The sequence below is a fragment of the Suricata suricatta genome, chromosome 1, assembly GCF_006229205.1.
Source record: "Suricata suricatta isolate VVHF042 chromosome 1, meerkat_22Aug2017_6uvM2_HiC, whole genome shotgun sequence".
In the NCBI taxonomy this organism is placed as follows: Eukaryota; Metazoa; Chordata; class Mammalia; order Carnivora; family Herpestidae; genus Suricata; species Suricata suricatta.
In genome coordinates, this window is record NC_043700.1 from 19501062 (window position 1) to 19521260 (window position 20199).

General features: G+C 43.6%; 1 protein-coding gene across 2 annotated transcripts in view; it reads right to left on the minus strand.

Annotated features, from left to right (window-relative positions):
* Positions 1–19970, minus strand: part of PDGFRL (platelet derived growth factor receptor like) — a 74449-nt gene extending 54479 nt beyond the window's left edge. The window contains exon 1 of one of the 2 annotated variants that reach the window (XM_029933377.1): positions 16686–16932. In XM_029933377.1, the coding sequence (XP_029789237.1) occupies positions 16686–16740 (55 nt within the window). In that variant the 5' untranslated portion in view covers positions 16741–16932. Of the gene's footprint in view, positions 1–16685; positions 16933–19678 lie in introns of those variants that run through there. The other variant, XM_029933432.1, reaches the window with a different exon arrangement.
* Between the last annotated feature and the right edge of the window lie 229 nt (positions 19971–20199).

The following is a 20199-nucleotide window of genomic DNA, read 5'->3' on the forward strand; positions in this document are numbered from 1 at the left end:
CCAGGGGCCCCTGGCTTTACTGTTCAAATGCAGGAGCATGTAGTCTGCAGGGAGTGGAGACACACTGAGTAGAAGCACACTCAGAAGATTTCAAACCACTACGACTTCCTCTCAAATGAGCACGCACAGGGCATTCAGTGTAGACAATGTCCATACAGCGTGTGGAGTTGGGGAAGGAAAAAGCACCACACTTGTGCTCATTTACAGCTTCCATATAAGCTCTTAAAAGCTCAATAGTAACTGTAGGGATGGTTTAGAACTTAGGCAACAAAATATTTTGGGGAGAAAATTATTTTATCACCAACACTGTTGATAATTGCAGGCAAAGGTGACAATAAGAAGCTGACCTACCGTGAGTCCACTTTAGTCCTGTGTTTCCTCTCTCTACAGACAACTCACCCCTTACTGCCTGCACTCAGGGAAGACTGTTCCCATTCGCCTGCCGTTGACGTGCCTCTGGGCCCCCGAAATCTCCCCTGTCCCACACGTCTGCCCAGCTATGCGCCTGTGTCCACCCAGCAAGGACGAGAAGACAATGCAGTTTCCGTTTGTCTATCTGCATGAGCTCAAACGCAACCTCAATACATGCCCACAAAGTTACAAAATGTCCTGGGTCCTGAGGGCTCATGTACGTAAAATTCTCATGTTATAGATTTAAAAATTTAAAAAGGCCCCTAAATGTTAAGCAAGTTGTATACAGCTGGTGACACAATGTGAGTAGAATCCAGGTCTTCTGACTCATTCCAAGTGCTTACTTCACTACATTGATAGAAGTATCCTGTATATATTTTGAATAAAGAACTCCACAAATCGTGGCTGAGTCAAGGAATTGCAGAGCATTTGCATAAAGTGGGGGAAAGTGATTAATCAGGAGAAAACCTTTACTTTTTTGATGGATGCATTTATTTATGTAATATTACCAGGGTGTACTTAAGACTTGGGGTGGTCAAACCTACAAAGCCATTGAAAGTGGGATCAAGAGGTGGCAAAAGGTAAGTTTTGCAAGCTCTTATCGCAGAGGCCAGGCAGGTGACAAAACAGGGTGAGCCACGGGGTCCTGGTGAGGCCGTGCCCCTAAGGGCAGCTGCTCCTGCTTCAGCAGACCCCTGTCCTAAAGGAGCACATGCCCACAGTTGCTGGGTCTGATGCCCCCAAAAGATGGTAAAAATGTGATGTTCTTATTTATAAATATCAGAGACTACATTTTTAGAAACTTGAGGTCTGGATCTCTGAGGTTAGAAGTCAGGCAGTAATTTACCTTGGAGGGGTGGGGTGACCAGGAGAGGACAGGAGGGGGATTTCCAGGAACATTCTCTCTCGATCTGGGCTGGTTACAGGCTCGTGTGCAGTTTGTGAGCATTCATGGGGCCATACGCTTATGTAATAAACACTCAACTGATTTGGACTTGACTGTGTAACGATAAACTTGGCTTCCTTTGCATGTTTCCCTTTGCCCTTTGAAACAGGAGCCATTCAGACTCCACTTTTAGTTCAGCTGAGCCCAGACTCTGGAACCAAACCCGCTCTTCACCCAGTACCAATCTACATCGACTGCTGCCTGCCTCGGGGTTGTACGCCTTAACCCCCTCCCCCTCCCCCTCCAGGCCCTGCTCTTTTCCACGACGTCAGGTCCAGCTGAGACCCTTCTTTCTTTCCCGAGGCCTGAGTCTTGTCATCTCCCATCCTTCCTTTACCCTGGCTGCTCTGGGTCAGGGGCCCTGCTGAGCTCCCTCCGTCCTTCCGGGGAGCAGGGCTGTGTGAGCAACCGTCTCCAAGACGAGTCCCCAGCACCTGCTGTTGAACCTGCTGTGTGCCAAGACTTCCCCTGGTCCTGCATGTTTCATTTATTTACCCCTAAAGTTCTAATGACAGAGGGGGGTGGGCAGTGGCATACATGCACACATGTCCCCAGCCTTCCTGAAGCAGGGACACTGTAACCACCGAGAGCATGTCAGAGCAACACAAGTCTGCTAATCCAGCAACATAGGTTGTGAACATAAGCCTCAGGTCGGGGATAGAGTAAAAGCCACAGTGCTCTACTTAAGGTAGAAAGTTATTAAAGTTTACCATATGATGTCCATTATCCGTGTTCTGCAGGCATTTTGGTCACACTGTGCCTATGGGACTCATGGACTTCCGGGTTGAAGTCTTGTATGATGCATTTTCTTCTTGTAACAGGAAGTCAAGCTATCAGAAACTCCCACAGCTGTCTGCAAATCTTATGGAACTTAGACAACCAGTGTTACTTAACTTCTAAGCTCTCAGATCCCATGGGGCTGTGCTACTCAGGAACATTAGATTACCTACTTATAGATAGTATGCATCCAAATATGTGGCATTATCCCTGCAAAGTGCTTTGACTTGTTCACCAGATAGACCCACCAATTGATCTAACTATAGTTGGTCCAACTGCCTGAACGTGGAACTGGTCCATAGTTTGAGAGCAATGACACTAAGTTACAGGAGCCACTTAGAGCCACACAGACACCCAGAGAGACCTGGGATTGGATCATTCCCAAATTCTATGTCTAATTTCTTAAAGAATATGACTTTTCTGCCTATGTCTAAGAAAAGGTCTCAAAAAGTTATATTATAGATAACTGAAACCCCATTACCATTCATTTTTTAATATTTATCTCTATTTTTTTTACAAAGGGTAGGTTTTTTAAAATAATTTATTGTCAAGTTGCCTAACATACAGTGTATACAGTGTGCTCTTGATTTTGGGAGTAGATTCCCATGATTCATCGCTTACATACAACACCCAGTGCTCATCCCAACAAGTGCCCTCCTCTATGCCCATCACCCATTTTCCCCTCTCCCCCATTCCACCATCAACCCTCAGTTTGTACTCTGTATTTAAGAGCCTCTTATGGTTTCTGTTAAGCTTCTCAAGTTCCACATATGAGTAAAAACATAGGATATGTCTTTCTCTGACTATTTCACTTAGCATAATACCCTCCGGTTCCATCCACATTGCTGCAAGTGGCATGATTTCATTCTTTCTCATTGCCAAGTAGTATTCCATTGTATATATGAACCATATCTTCTTTATCCACTCATCAGTTGATGGACATTTAGGCTCTTTCCATAACTTTGCTATTGTTGAAAGCACTGTATAAACATTGGGGTACATGTGCCCATGTGCATCAGCACTCCTGTATCCTTTGGATAAATTCCTAGTAGTACTATTGCTGGTACTGGCACAAAAACAAGCACATAGACCAATGGAATAAAATAGAGAAGCCAGAATTGGGCCCACAAATGTATGGCTAACTAACCTTTGACAAAGCAGGAAAGAGTATCCAATGGAAAAAAGACAGCCTCCTTAACAGGTGGTACTGGGAGAACTGGACAACAGGCAGAAGAATGAAACTGAACCATGTTCTTACACCATATACAAAAATAAACTCAAAATGGATGAAGGACCTGAATGTGAGACAGGAAGCTATCAAAAACCCTAGAGGAGAAAGTGGGCAAAAATCTCTTTAATCTCAGCCACAACAATTTCTTGCTCGACAAGTCTCCAAAGGCAAGGGAATACCATTTCATTTTTGAGACTATTGCATAGTAGTATATTTTATAGAGAAACAAGTGGTAAAATTCACAAACCATTAAATACTATTATTGACTTCAGTTCCTAGCTGTCACTTGCTAGCAGTGTGAGACTGGGAAGTTACCTATGCTCTGTCTCTGTTTGCTCATCTGTAAATTGAGAATTATATGATATTCATGACTCTCTCATTGATTGTTGCAGAGATAAACATTTAAAAATGTTAATACATTTAAAATGCTGAGAATAGTGTCGGACTCATAGTAAGTGCTAGCTACTGTTGTTTTGTGACTGTCTTGTGATACCATCTCGTGGTGATCTCCATGATAAACTTGTGATGGAAGCAAAGCAATTATTCTTCCTAATTTACAGGTGAATAAAACTGAGATCACAGATGTTAAACACCTCACCCCAAGTCACTAAGAAGCTAGTAAAAAAAACAAATACCTTGGATACCAGGTCTAGAGTCTTCTCAGGTCATTTTATGTCTTTTGACTCACTTAAAGATTAGCATATCATAATACTTTCTTTTCTTCTTCCTTCCCCCTCTTCCCCACAAATCTCAAGCAAAGCATCATTTTCTGAGTGGTTTCTTTGTATGATACACCCCAGGCTTTGGGCAGAAGTTCCAAATCAAACAATGTGATGCCAGGGAGAAGAGCAGAAGCTTCCTGGAAAGGCTGGTTCTGCTTTTCCAAGGCACACATTAGAATCCCTAAGAGAGGAGACACTGGTCAAAAGCCTGTCTCCAAAATAAATGAGTAAATGTTACAAAGCAAGAAGTCAGCAGGACAAAGGACTGTAATTCTTCACCACTAACTGAGGCTTGCAATCAAACGTTTAGTAAACGTGACCTATTAACCTCTCTAATTCTATAGAATAGAATTATGTTGGAGGAGTTAAAACAGAAAATAAGACAATTCACTAGCAGAATCACTGACAGCTGTTCAGATGAGGTCTCGATATGAACATAGTCATTAACGTAAAGATCTGTAGCTGTTTGCCTTTTTCTTCTCATGGACAGGCAAGGGGAAAGGTCTGACTTGAAGGTAGCATGAACATAAGCACACTAGAACTTTGCTGAGTAACTCAGGGGCTCCCCAGCGCGTTATATAAACTGATGAACATGTCCTACTCGAATGTTTTGACTCTTCATGAAACCCCCAAGAATGTATATACTTGGCCAAGAACAAAGCTGAGAAGATGGGAAAGCAAGGAGACTTGGGAGATGAAAATATACAGCTGGGAGCCTTTTCTTTCCTTATTCTTCCCCTCCTCCTTTCAAGAGCCTCACTCCAAAACACCCTCCTACCATTTCTTAAAAGAATAATTTCTAAGAATAAATACTTCTACTCCAGGATAAAGACCTTACTTTGTTAGCTCCTGACTGACTATACCAGGTAAGTGGACTATGGCAAAGTGGCCAGCCTCAACTAAGAGTATGCCACAGCAGCTGTGGTCCAGCCACAGCAGGAAGGCACATGCAGCCCACATGGGGTGATCCTGGAATGTCTGGTTCTGGTCACCAAGAAGGACTGCACTTCTGGACCCTATAGGACACCATTTACATGACACCAGTTTTTCAAGACTGGGAGGTGTAGCGAATCTATCTATAATATAGAAACAAACACAGAGAGTCCAAGCATGAGGAGACAGAGGAATATGTTCCAAACAAAAGAACAAGGCAAAGCCTTAGATAAACAAAATGGAGATATATGAAATCTACCTGATAAAGAGGTCAAAGTCATGTCTTAAAGATGCTCGCTGGACTTGGGAAAAGAATGGATGAATATGGTGGGTTCTTCAAACATGAGAAAGAAATTTGAAAAAGAACCAATCAGAGATGAAGAATACAATCACTAAATTAAAAAATACACTAAAGAGGATTAATAGCAGATTTAAAAATGCAGAAAACTGGGTCAGCAATCTGGAAGACAGAGTACTGGAAATCACATACACACACAAAAGATTTTTAAAAAATGAGGAAAACTTAGAAACTTCTAGGACAACATCAAGTGTGCTAACATTTGCATTATAAAGGTGCCAGAAGGCAAAGAGAGAAAAGGACAGAACATTTATTTGAAAAATAATGATTGGAAACATTCCTAACCTGGGGAAAGAAATAGACATCCAAGCCCAAGAAGCACAGAGAGCCCTAACCAAGATGAACCTAAAGATGTCTACACAAAGACACATTAAAATTGAATGTCAAAAATTTAAGATAAAGAGAGAATCTTAAAAGCAGCAAAAGAAAAGCAGCCAGTTGTATACAAGAGAACATTAAAAGTCTATCTACTGGTTTTTGAACAGAAACTCACAGGCTACAAGGGGGTGGTACAATATATTTCAAGTCCTGAAAGAAAAAAAACACCAATAACTATACTCTACCCTGCAAGACTATCACTCAAAGTTGAAAAAGAGATAAACAGTTTCCAAGACAAACATGAGTTAAAAGAGTTCATCACCACTAAACTGGACTTACAAGAAATGTTAAAGAGATGTCTTTAAGATGAAAAGGCCATAACTGGAAGAGAATTATGAAAGAAAAAAATCTCACTGGTAAAAGCAAATATATAGTAAAGGGAATTGATCAACCATTTATGAAGCTAGTAAAAAGGTTAAAAGACAAAAGTAGTGGGGTGGCCTGGGTAGCTCATTTGGTTAAGTGTCCAACTCCTGATTTTGGTTCAGGTCATGAGCTCACAGTTGTGAGACTAAGCTCCATATTGGGCTCGACCCTGAGTGTGAAGCCTGCTTAAGAGTCTCTCCCTCTCACCCTCTCCCTCTCTCCTCCTCCCTCTCCTCTCTGTCTCTCTCTCTCTCCCTCTCTGTCTCTCTCTCTCACTCTCTCAAAAAAAGAAAAAAGTAGTAAAATCAACTATATTTAAAATAATTATTTAATGGATGCACACAAGAAATAATGTAATATGACATCACATACATAAAACATAGGAAAGATAAAAATGCAATGCAGTGGTCTTAGAATGTGTTCAAACATAAGCAACCATTAATTTAAAATAGATTGCTATATACATAGGTATCCAGAAACTGAAAACCTGAAATAATTATACTTAAAAAAGAGAGAGAGATTTCTAAACATAGCACTAAAGAAAAGTCATCACAAGAGAAAAGAGCAAAAGAAGGAGAAAGGAACAGAGATATATAATGTTTATTTATTTATCTTGAGAGAGAGAGAGGGGGGGGAGGAAGTGGGTCGAGGGGCAGAGAGAGGGAGAGAGAGAATCCCAAGCAGGCTCTGTGCTCTCAGCACAGGGCTCAAACTCAAGAATTGGTGAATCATGACCTGAGCTGAAACCAAGAGTCAGACACTTAACCAAATGAGCCACCCAGGCACCCCAGGAACAGAGAGAGCTATAAAAATGACCAGAAAACAGTGAACAAAATGGCAATAAGTATGTATTGGTCAATAATTACTTTAATGTTGATAAATGCTCCAATAAAAACATATAGGGTAAGTAAATATACAAAAAATAAACAAGATCCATCTCTATGCTGACTATAAGAGATTTAGTTAAAAGCTCAAGACCCAAACACACAGACTGAAAGTAAGGGATGGGAAAAGGTTATCCATGCAAATGGAATTTTTTTTTAAAAAAAGAAAAAGACAAAAAGGAAAGCAAAGGAAAGAAATGAAAAGCAAAGCAAAGCGAGGGTAGCAAAACATATCAGGCAAAAGAGATTCTAAAACAAAAATTGTAAAAGGAGACCAAGAAGGGTATTCTATAATGATAAAAGCATCAGCCCAGCTGGAGGATATATAAATTGTAAAGATCCATGCACCCAACATGAAAGCACTAACTATCAATGCAAATTTTAACAGAGCTAGAGGGAGAATTTTGCAGTAATACAGTAAGAGTAGGGGACTAACATACTCACTTATTATCAATGGGTAGGTCATCCACACAGAAAATCAAAAGGAAACAGTGACTTTAAGCAATACATTAGATAGAGAGACTTAACAAATATGTACAGAACATTCCATCCCAAAACAACAGAAGACACATTCTTTACCAGTGCACATGGAACATTCACTAGGACAGATCACATGTTAAACCACAAAACAAGTCTAAGTAAAGTTAAGAAGACTGAAATCATATCAAACATCTTTTCTGACCACAACGGTATGAAACTAGAAATCAATTATGATGGGAAAAAAAGCTAGGAAAAAAAAAACAAGCATATGGAGGCTATACAAAATGCTACTAAATAATCAATGGGTTGATAGAGAAATCAAAGAAATAAAAAATACCCGGAGACAAATGACAATTCAAAACACAATGTTCCAAAATCTATGGGATACAGCAAAAGCAGTTCTAAGCAGAAGTTAAGAGATAAAAATCTAACTCAAGAAACAAGAGAAGTTTAAAATCTAATCTTATACCTAAGGGAGTTGGTGGGGGTGGGGGAGGGAAGCCCAAAGTTAGTAGAAGGAGGGAAACAATAAAGATCATAGTAGGAATAAATAAAACAGAGACTAAAAAAAATACAAAAGATCACTGAAACTAAAAGCTGATTCTTTGAAAAGATAAAGAAAATTGATAAACCTTTAGCCAGACACATGAGAAAAAAGGGGTCAAAATAAAATCAGAATGAAAGAGAAGTTACAACTGACACCACAGATATAAAAATAATTGTAAGAGACTATTATGAGAAATGACAAACTGCTACCTAGAAGAAATGGATAAATTTCTAGAAACATACAGTCTTCTAAAATTGAATCAGGAAGAAAGAGAAAATCTGAACAGACCAATTACTAGTAATTACATTTAATCAGCAATCAAAAAATCCCAACAAACTAAGTCCAGAACCAGATGGCTTCATTGCTAAATTCTACCAAACATTTAAAGAAGAATTAATACCTAACTTTCACAAACTATTCCAAAATATTGAGAAGTAATGCTTCCAAATCCATCCTATGAGGCAACTATTACCCTGATATTGAAACCAGACAAAGACATAAAAAAAAAAAGAAAATTACAGGCTACTATCCCTCATGAACATGGATGCAAAAATCCTCAACAAAATATTAGCAAACCACATTCAACACCACATTAAAAGGATTACACACAATGATCCAGTAGGATTTACTCTATAGAATCAAGGATATGTCAATAAATGCAAATCAATCAACATGGCACACCATATGAACAAAATGAAGGATAAAAAACTGTATGCTCATCTCAATAAATGCAGAAAAACATTTGGCAAAATTTAACATCTGTTCATGATAAAAACATTCAATAAAATAGGTATAGAAGAAACATATCTCAGCATAATAAAGCCCATATATGAAAAACCCAAAGCTAACATCATACTCAGTGGTGAAAAGCTGCAAGCTTTTCTTCTAAGAGCAGGAACACAACTAAGGTGCTATTTCACCATTTTTATTCAAAACACTACAGGGAGTCCTAGCCACAGCAATCAGATATGAAAAATGAATAAAAATCATCCAACTTGATAAGGAAGATGCACAATTGTCTTATTTGCAGATGACATGGTTTATATACAACAAAGGACTAGAACTGATAAATGAATTGAGTAATGTGGCAGGTTACAACATTAATATATAGAAATCTGTTGTGTTTCTATAACACTAATAATAAACTGAAAGTAATAAGAAAACAATTTCATTTATCATTCCTTCAACAAGAATAAAACACCCAGGAATAAATTTAATAAGGTGAACAACTTACTCTGAAAACTGCAAGACATTGATGAAAGAAAATAAAAATGACACCGATATGTGGAAAGATATACTATGTTCATAGACTACAAGAATTAATATTATTGAAATGTACATACTGTCTAAAACAATGTGCAGATTCAATCTATCCCTACCAAAATATAAATGGCATTTTTCACAGAACTAGAACAAATAATCTTAAAAGTTGTATGGAACCACAAAGACCCTAGAGAGCCAAAGCAATCTTGAGAAAGAAAATGCATCAGGTATTATGCTCCCAGATTCAAAGTGTACTACAAATATACAGTAATTAAAATAGTGTGGTACAAAAACAGACACACAGATCAGTGGAACAGAATAAAGAATCCAGTAGTAAACCCACACTTCTATGGTCAATTAACCTAGGACAAAGGAGCTAAGAATATACAATGGGGAAAAGACTATCTCCTTAATAAACGGTGCTGGGAAAACTAGAGAGCTCCATGTAAAAGAATAAAACTGGACCACTTTCTTACACCATATACAAAAATCAAATTAATATATAAATCATTATATAAAACCAAAATGGATCAAAGCCTTAACTGTAAGACTTGAAACCTTAAAATTCCTAAAAGAAAACACCGGCAGTAAATTCTTAAACATTGGCCTTAGCAAGATTTTTTTGGATCTGTCTCTGTAGGCAAATGCAACAAAGAAAAAAATGAACAACTGAGTACATCAAACCAAAAAGGTTTGCACAGCAAAGGAAACTATTAACCAAAGGAAAAGGCAACCTGCTGAATAAGAGAAGATATTTACAAATAATGTATCTGATTAGGGATTAATATCCAAACTACATAAAGAAGTCATACAACTCAAAACCAAAAAAACAGTTGGATTAAAAAATCGGCAGGGACCTAGAGATACTTTTTTCCAAAGATGACATAAAGATCACCAACAGACACATGAGAAAATGTTCGACATCACTAACCATCAGGTTGAAACAGTCAAAACCACGATGAGATAACACCTCACACCAGTCAGAATGGCTAAAATCAACAACACAAGAAACAAAAGGTGTTGGTGAAGATGTAGCAAAAAAGGAACTTTTGTGGATTACTGATGGGAATGTGAATTGATGCAGCCACTATTGAAAACAGTATGAAGTTTCTTCAAAATATTAAAAATGGAGGGCACCTGGGTGGCTCAGTCAGTTAAGTGGTTGGATCTTGGTCTCAGCTTAAGTCATGATCTCACAATTCATGAGTTCAAGCCCCACATTAGGCTCTATGCTGACAGCATGGAGCCTGCTTGGGATTCTCTCCCCCTCTCTCTCCGCCCCTCTCCTGTTCATGCTGACACTCTCTCTCTCTCTCTCTCTCTCTCTCTCTCTCAAAATAAATAAATTAAAAAATTTTTTTTTAATTTTTTTACATTTATTTTTGAGAGACAGAGTGAGACAAGAGTTGAGGGAGGGGAGGGGCAGAGAGAGAAGGAGACACAGAATCCCAAGCAGACTCTAGGCTCTGAGCAAGCATTCAGCACAGAGCCTGAAGTAGGGCTTGAACTCACAAACCACGAGAGGTAAACCGTGAGATCATGACCTGAGCCGAAGTCGGACACTAACCGACTGAGCCACCCAGGTGCCCAAAAAAAATTTTTAATAAAAATAGAAATATCATATGATATAGCAACTCTACTTCTGGGTATTTATCTGAAGAAAACTAAAACACTAGTTATAAAATATGTATACACTTCTACATTCATTGCAGCATTATTTATAATAGCCAAGATATGAAAACACCACCAGTGTCCTTTGGTAGATAAATGGATAAAGAAGATGTGTCATACATAACAGTGGAATGGAACTCAGCCACAAAAAAAAAAGAAATGAAATTATGCCACTTGTGAAAACATGGATGGACCTAGAGAATATTATGCTAAGTGTAATAAGTCAGTGCTAGACAAATACTATATGATTTCACTTAAATATGGAATCTAGAAAACAAAACAAAACAGAAGCAGACTCATAGATACAGGCAAACAGTCTAGAGGTAACAGAGTGGTGGGGGGAAACAGGTAAAACAGGTGAAGGAGAATATGAGGTCCAAACCTCCAGAAATAAAGTAAGTAAGTCATAGGGATGTAAAGTACCGCATAGAAAATATAGTCAATAATATGTAATGACCTTGTATGGTGACGGATGGTAACTACAGTTACGGTGGTGGGCATTTCATAATGGATATAAATGTTGAATCACTATGTTGTGCACATGAAATTAATATAATACTGTCTGTTAATACTTCAATAATAATAATAAAAAGACCTTATTTTGAAATTATTTAGACTATCCATTAGAACATATTTGATGGCTCTTTTTATTTTTTTCAAGTATAATTGATATATTAGTTTCAGGTGCCCAATGCAAGGACTCAACCTTGGAGTGTATTGTGAAATGATCACACTCTTCTTGAAGCACTCGGTTAGCCTGGCTTCCAAAACAGGGCACTGAATTGTTCTTGTTTCTTTGTTTTTTGTATGGCATTGACAGCTCAGTCTGTTCAGCAGCCCTTTCTTGTCTTCCTTTCCTGCTGGACCTGAGTCCCAGGGGCTTAGTTCTTGCAATTCATCTCAATGGTTCATGACATTCAATCTCTAAGTGGCCTCGCACAGCCTCCCGGGACCGACAGCATTGATACGGAGAGCCGCCTTGCCCCGTCCTGACTTTCTCAACCCCAGCTCTGGATATTCTGTCACTGACTCAGCATTGCCACTTGGAAAGCTGGTAGGCATCTCAAATTGAACATGTCCAAACTGACCTCTGGACGCCTCTCCAGGCTGGCTCCTTCCCTGGTGTCCCTTTACCAGGATATGACAACTCTATTCACCCAGTTGCTCGGGATGAAAACCTCAGTCACACATGGTTCTTTTCTTTTTCTCCTAGGCCACAGCAAACCCAGCAGCAAATCCTGTTGGCGTAATAGAACCCGGGCCTGTAGGGAGAAGCGCCTATATCCTCTGTGGCCATGCTGGACCAAGCCACTTTGCACGTCAAGTTGCTCCCTAGGCAGGCTCCCAGCCCCCACCCTCGCCCTCCTACCTTTGAAAACATCAGTTGGATCATGGGCACTCCTCTGCTCAAGACCCTCCGACGACCTCTACCTCATTTAGAATAAAGCCCTCAGTCTTCCGGTGCCTATTAGCTTTTGACATTTCCTGTTTCCCTCCAATAGTCCTTCGGCCACACGGACCACTGGGACACCTCAAAGCCGCTGTGCCCCTGTGCCCTTGGCCCTTACGGCTCTTCTTTCAGAAGCCTGCAGCATGGACTTCCCCTCCTTGGCCCTTCCATCCTCTCACCCCATGCTGCACGTTCAGTTCACAAAAACGCAAACCAAAGTCATAACCCCTGGTACCATTGAGCGTGACCTTATTTGGAAAAGGGATCTTGGCAGTGGTAACCAAGCTGAGATGATATCATTAGGGTGAGCTCCAATCCAATATGCTGGTGACCTTATAAGAAGAGACACACACAGGAAAATGCCACGGGAAGTCAAAGACACACGGGAGACCAGGTGACCACAGAGGCAGCAACTGGGGTGATGCAGGTGCAAGCCTGGGGACACCAGAGATAGACAGCCACCAGCAAAAGCCAGGAAGAGGCAGGGAGACCAGAGTGGCAGAGGCAGCAGGTTTCCGAGGACAGAGCTGGGCAGGAATAAGTTCTGTCACCCTAACCCATGCCACCTGGCTTGTGACTTGGTCCCAGCAGCCCTAGGAGACTCATACGTCCTGATTATTGATTCTTCGTGCTGCTTATCGCTTCCTGAAATTTTGTGTTTCTTGTTTATCCATTTTGGGTCCTTCTATTAGATTATGGGCACCACAAAGGGCTGCACAACCCTGTCCGGGGAAAGCCATCAACCCCCAGGACTCACGCCCGGGCTGGCACACTGTCCCGCCTCCCCACTGCCATCAAACTTTTCTTTTGGTCTCTAAGGGTCAGAGATTATTTTGTACGTCACACAGATGAGCCAACACCCTGCATGCTTAGAAACATTATGTGAGCTCATAAGTGATGAGAATGTCCACACTTTTTTCATTAGACAGATTTGTGAACTAAAGTTTACACTCCTTTCCCCAGGAATACATCAAGACACAAAAATGCTCCCGAGTCCTGGTTGAAGAATCACCGGCAGTGTCTCCCTCCTGACCTCCTTAGACATCTAGCTGCATTGCCCTCACCTCACAACATTGGGAGCCAAAGTTTTCCCAGACAGAGAACCTTCTCACGGCACAAAATAAACCCATGTTAGACTGAAGATCACACTAGCATTGACCCAAGGTCGGGGTAAATTCAACAAAACAGTGACATATCCCTTTTTATGGATTTGCTCTTGACCTTAGATTAAAAAAATATATTTATGTAAATAATGAAAAGCTGGTTAAGTTCTTGCAATTCCACAGTTTATGTAAAAGTAGCACCATAAGGGGTTCACAGGTGGCTCAGTCAGTTAAGCGTCTGACTTCAGCTCAGGTCGTGTCTCACAGTTCCTGAGTTCAAGCACCACATCAGGCTCTGTGCTCACAACTCACAACCTGGATCCTGCTTCGGATTCTGTGTGTGTCTCTCTGTTGCTCTCTCAAAAGTAAAGAATTAAAAAAATTTTTTTTAAATAGCACTATATGGGGCACATGGGTGGCTCAGTTGGTTAGGTATCCAATTCTTGGTTTCTGCTCAGGTCATGATCTCACGGTTTGGGAGTTTGAGCCCTGCATGAAGCTCCAAGCTGACAGTGTCGAGCCTGCTTTGGACTCTATCTCTTCCTTCTCTCTGCCCCTCTCCAACTCGCTCTCTCAAAATAAATAAACTTGAAAATAAATACAAGTAGCACCATATGAAGAAGCTCCCTGGCACATATTCTATACAAATGCTGAAAATCATGTGCTCTGAGCCATGTCTGACGCCGAGTGAGGTCTTGGGCTGTTTATGAACTGTCTTCCTGTCTCACTTTCATGCCACAGGAGTCACATGTACTCGTCTGGCTCCCACTCTTCATCAGAAGAAATAACATTATTTCTTTTTTGTTATTGTTAGAGAATTTTTTCTTTTTAATGCTTATTTTTGAGAGACAGCACGAGCAGGGGAGGGGCAGAAAGAGGAAGACAGGACCTGAAGCAGGCTTCGCATTGACTGCAGAGACTGCAAAGTAGGGCTCGAACTCACAAATTGTGAGGTCATGACCTGAGACAAAGTTAGAGGTTTAACCCACTGAGCCAACTAGGTGCCCTGAAATAACATTCCTTCTGACAGTGTATTTAAAAAAAAAATTAACGTTTATTTTTAAATATTTTTTAATATTTTATTTATTTTTGAGATACAGCATGAGCAGGGGAGGGTCAGAGAGAGAGGGAGACACAGACTCTGAAGCAGGCTCCAGGCTCTGAGCTGCCAGCACAGGGCCCGACCTGGGGCTCATACCCACAAACTGTGAGATCATGACCTGAGCGAAAGCTGGACGCTCAACCAACTGAGCCACTCAGGTACCCCAACGTTTATTTTTGAGAGACAGAGCATGAGTGAGGGAGAAGCAGAGAGAGGGAGACACAGAATCTGAAGCAGGCTCCAGGCTCTGGGCTGTCAGCACAGAGTCCAATGTGGGGCTCGAACTCATGAACCATGAGATCATGGTCTGAGCCGAAGTCAGCCGATTGAGCCACCCAGGTGGTTATATATTTAAATTTTACTGATATCTAGTACATAATTTTAAACACAAAGCTAAAGTACTATATTATCACACCTAAAATGTGTCAATTGTTTCCTATAAAATATTCAGTTTGTGTTCAACTCTCCGTCTCATGTATGTTTATTGTTTATACTATTTACATGTGACTTAACCAGGTGGCGAGGGATTCAGGCCGATGTTTGCAATCATTCTCCTGGTCTGCACACAGCATGGCCGGAACGACCTGGGAGACAGGCTCCTGAGCCCCAGAGGCAGGTGTCCTGGGTGAGTTGTACAACCACATGAGTGGGCTGTGAAAGTTATTTTGTCCGGCCCTCTGCTGCCTATTCAAAAAATGACACCAGATTCTGCATCTCTGTCACTTCAGCAGTCACATAGAAAGACCTTCCAGGAGCATCTTTAATAGTGCATTTTATTTATTTTAATTAAAAAAAATTTTTTGAGAGAGAGAGAGACAGTGTGAGCTAGAGAGGGTCAGAGAGAGAGGGAGACAGAATCAGAAGCAGGCTTCCAGGCTCTGAGCTGTCAGCACAAACCCATGAACCATGAGATCATGACCTGAGCCGAATCGGACACCCAACCCACTGGGCCACCCAGGCACCCCTGTAGTGCATTTTAGAACGTGAACCCAGCCAGCTGTTCTCCAGGCAAAGAGTTCGCTGCTCCTGGAGCAGAAGCACTTGCAGACACTTTATTCTGCAAGTCTGCAGCCTGAAGGGTCATCTCCTCAGCTGCCGGCCCCACAACCATCTTGGGCTTTGCAAACTACATTTTTGGGGGGCAAAAGCTTCTAGTTTCACAGGCAATAAAGGAACTGGTTAGGACTGAGTAGTGGGTAAGATGTGAGCCAGGTTGAGATGGCTCCAACGAGATTGCATAACAGCAAGCAGAACTAAGCAAGAATCGGGGCTTGTAGCTGAGGAATTCCAAGGGAGGTTCCAGGATACCGGGAGGGACCCAGGTGCCAAGTGTACTGAACAGATACCACTATTTGAATACCTAACAGAGCCATGCAAACAAATACTAAGTCATATATACACATATAGATATAATAACACACACACACACACACACACACACACACACAAATAAAACCTGACCCTGTGGTTCTGAGTCTAAACAACAGAGTGGGCCCAGGATACACACACACACACACACACACACACACACGAATCACACGAATATCCGTCTAAGCCTTAGGCATATCTTGCTGGATTCAAGCCCGCAGTGGTGTGCGAAACAAATCCAGGACTTCGGCTGGGAAGAGGAGGTCACTCTAGAGTGTGCCACAGAATCAGCAAAGGTGATTGCTTAGGTGCACCCCCACCCCCCTTGGAAGCCGATCCCCTGGGAGAACGCACCCGCCCAGGAGGTGGGAGCCATCCAGCGCTCCCGCGCCACCTCCCAGAACGACACGTTGACACTGGGGGCCGGACCAGCCGCTGGCAGGGGATGCTCGGTTCGCCAGCCGAGCGCTTTCTGGGAGCGCTGGGCGTTCTTGGTGGGAATCCGCAGGGTCGGGGTAGTTACCACTATCCCAGGGGAACGCAGGGGAGGTGGAAAGAGGGAGGTAAGACAAGGCAGGTGTACCCCGGCAGGGTCAAGGTCAGGTTAGAGAAAGAGCTGGCTGGAGGAGTGTCGGCTGCGGGAGGATATGGGTTGGGGGTCGAGGCTAAAGTAGTCCCCGCCCAGGGTCACTCACCATCCTCCAGCGCTTCGTGCACGAGCAGAAGACCAAGCAGCAGCCAAACCTTCATCTTCAGGGCCAGGGGCGCGGGCAGAGGTGCCGGGACCGCGGTTGGAGGAGTACCCGACAGCACAGGGCGAGGGCAGGGGCGCAGCGGGAGGAGGCTGCGGGCGAGGGGCGTGTCGGGGCGGGCGTCTGGGACGCCACAGCTGGAGGATTCGGTTTCCTGAGGTGGAACCCAGTTTGGGGAAAAAGTGTGGTTTTTTTCCCCTCTTAGTTCTGTGTAATGTGACCTCTCCTGCCCCCTGGCGGAGCAGTGGAGAGAGGTGCTTTCTCGTGCGCTGAGCGCAAGTGGCTGTGGACAAGATGTCAATTACCAAAGTCGCTTCTGGAGTTTCTCCAGCTGGGCTGTTTACCTAGTTCACTAACGTGAGCGAGGCCCAGTGTGATCCTGCAGGTACTGATGGGGTCACGTTTAACCATAATTGCCCAAATGTCACCAGCATTCTCCCCACCTGCCCAGGCAGAGCCTTAATGCTCTGTCAAAAGTGCTCTCCAAATACTTGTTTATTGCCAAGTCTGCCCTTGAGCTAACAAGACCATTACCTGCAGCTGTTTTCGCTGTTCCGCTGTGTCAGGGCAGAAGTGGGCTGCCCAGTTTCAGCTGGACACCAACTTCTCCCCAGCAGGTGAGATGTTAGAACCCTGGGGCTCCCAAATGGGGAAGCTGGCCTTCCATCAAAGGGACCCGCAGCAAGCCAGCTCCTTCCTTAATATCCCAGCAGAGATTTTGGAGAAATGACGACACCCTTATATTCACAAGTCCCATTGCACAGCACTCAGGTGTTCAGGCCAGACTGCCAGAAACAGTTCCAAGAAATAACATCCGTGCCCCTGGCCCCGCACCGCATACATACACGTCTTTCCCTCTGAGTCAAAATCAGCACTGAGATTGTTTTAAATGTAGTAGCTCTATTCTTCCAGAAGCCTCCGCAGTTCTAGCAAATTCTTCCCCAGCCCTTTCAGGTTAGGAAACCAAGAGAGGTTAAATGGTGCTCCATGGACCCTCTGTATGCTTATTATGAAGCATGCTAAGGAGGTGATTAAAATGAAAAGGAAAAAGTATTGGGGCACTGGAGCTTCTGACTTTGGCTCGGGTCATGATCTCACAGTTCGTGCATTGGAGCCTTGAGTCCTGCTCTGTGCTGACAGCCCGGCCTGGGGCCTGCTTTGGATTCTGGGTCTCCCTCTCCTCCCTCATTTGTGCATGCACATGCTAGCTCTCATCCTCGCCCTCTCTCTCAAAAATAAACTTTAAAAAAAAGGAAAAAAGATTGCAAACAAAATTATAATTAACTGCCAAGTGATATATACTATTAATAGGGGGGAAGTTCAGAGGGGTGGGAAATCCAGGGCTGGGGCTTGAGTTTGGAGACCACAGGAGGGTGGGGAGGGGTAGGAATGCATCATCTCTGATTCCTTGGCTGGTGGTCAGGAGAGTATGCGCCAAGGCACAAAGCATAGACCCAGCCCTGTGGTGCGGGCTGGCCAGACTGGAAGGGTAGCTCAGCTGTGGGAGCAGAGTGGAAAGGAGTCTGAAGCAGGAGCCGGGGGCTACGGAAGGCAGGCTATGGTGGGGGGCAGGATTGGGGCGTTCGTGAACCTCTCTGCAGAGAGGCTCACCACTGCTGAGCTTGCAGACTCCTGTAATGAAAGCCCCCGGCAGGTACAGGCAGGCGGGGGCGTTCCTCCAGGGGGAGCAGGCTCTGGGCTAACAGCCCGCTTCTTTCAAACATTACTATCAGAGTGAGCTTGATTCAAAACAACAGGAAGGAGACTTTCCCCTCAACCTGCAAGGGGAGAAGTTTAGCACAAACTAGTGTTTATCAGCCATTTCAAGCCAGAGGAACCAAGACTTGCACCTGCTGTCACCTGCTTCTCTTGGTGCCAGTCTGGTGCCCACTTTGCTAGTCCCTGAGTGCACAGGAGAGAACAGTTTCCTGGGAATATGGGAGACCGAGGTCAGGGGCGCACACTGCCACTAGCTCTCAGCTCCTCCCTCAACTCTCCTACCTTCTCTAGAGTGGGGCTCTCTCGTTGGTAGAGGGAGGATGCTGGAAGATTGTTTCAGTAAGTGCTTACTGTGTGTTCCTTATTATGAAGGTGGAGACATCATGCTGGACTGGACACTAGTCTGAAGACAAGCGTCTGGACTGCCCTAACGGGAGGGGTCTCGTGCTGGGGAGCACTCTGGAGGGAACGGAGTCCGCCTGGGCTGCTCGCCCTGAGATCCCTTTGCATCTGGACTCCCTGGAGTTGACAACTTCCGCTCTGGCCCTGTTTTGGAGCCTGGGCTCTGCCTACAGCTCCCCGCCCCCACTCCACAGTCATCAGGCCTTGCCTGTTCTACCTGTTGATGCATCAAGGCCGCCTCTTTTTTGCCATCATCCCTCGCCTCACTGCCCTGTCCATGCCCACCTGCCCCTCCGTCTTGCACCCCAGTCCTCAGCAATTACTTCTATTTGTGAATGGTACTCTAAAAATCTAACCCAACTGAAACCTTTCTAAGGCCCTCCAGCAAGGCTGAGACTCCCAAGTTCATGATCCTGCTGGCCTCTCTTGGTGCCACTCCCTGTCCTGCCCGCCACACTAACAGCACACTGCCCTTGCCCACCCCCCAGCCATCATGAGGGTCCACTGCTCCTGTGGCTCTCCCTGCCACAGAGCCCCTTCCCCTGTTTTACCGCCTGCCCACCCTCTCACCACGCCCTGGCCTCACTCCCCCTCTAAGACTTGGTTCAGACCTCGCCTCCTCCCAGCTGGTCTGAGCATTTCTCTGATAATAAAAACTTCCATCTTAGAAAAAAAGGCAGCTTTTAGCCATGAATCTGGTTATGCTTCTTTCTCCTGTACTAATTTATGCGTTCAAGGGCAGGAAGTGCATCTTGCTTAATGTTGTACTGCACCACCAGGTTCTGGAAAATAACAACTATTTGTTAGGAACTTACCGTGTTCCACATGGTGTGTTTCTCATTGATCCAATCAGCAGGTGGTAGGCTGTGCTGTTAGCATCGTCTCCGTTTTATGGATGCGGGAGCCCCAAGTTAGACGCGCAGCTGAGCATCATCCAGGCTTTGTCTGACCCCCAAGTCTGTGGGTCTAACCCCTCATTCTGCTTGTTAAAATGAGCTGTTAAATCAGTAGGAATAAAAGCTATCAAACGGGCCTGCCTGACCTGTAAACTGGAGACACCACCAAGCTGTTGGTCTTAAACTCCTGAGACTAGAGGCGAATACCTGATGGCTTGCCTCAAGTTGTGCGAGATGGCAAGCCCACAGAGGAGTGGAACTGGGCAGCCTTCTGTGGAGACGGGAAACACACACCCTGCTCCTCCTTGGTCAGAGCCCGCCATTGAAGCAGCCGTTGGAAGAACAAAGCTAGAACGTTAACTGACTGTTAAACAGCCAAATACAGACTGGAATGAAGGTTGAGGATCCCTGGGAGGCTCAGACGCGAGGAGAGTCCAGAG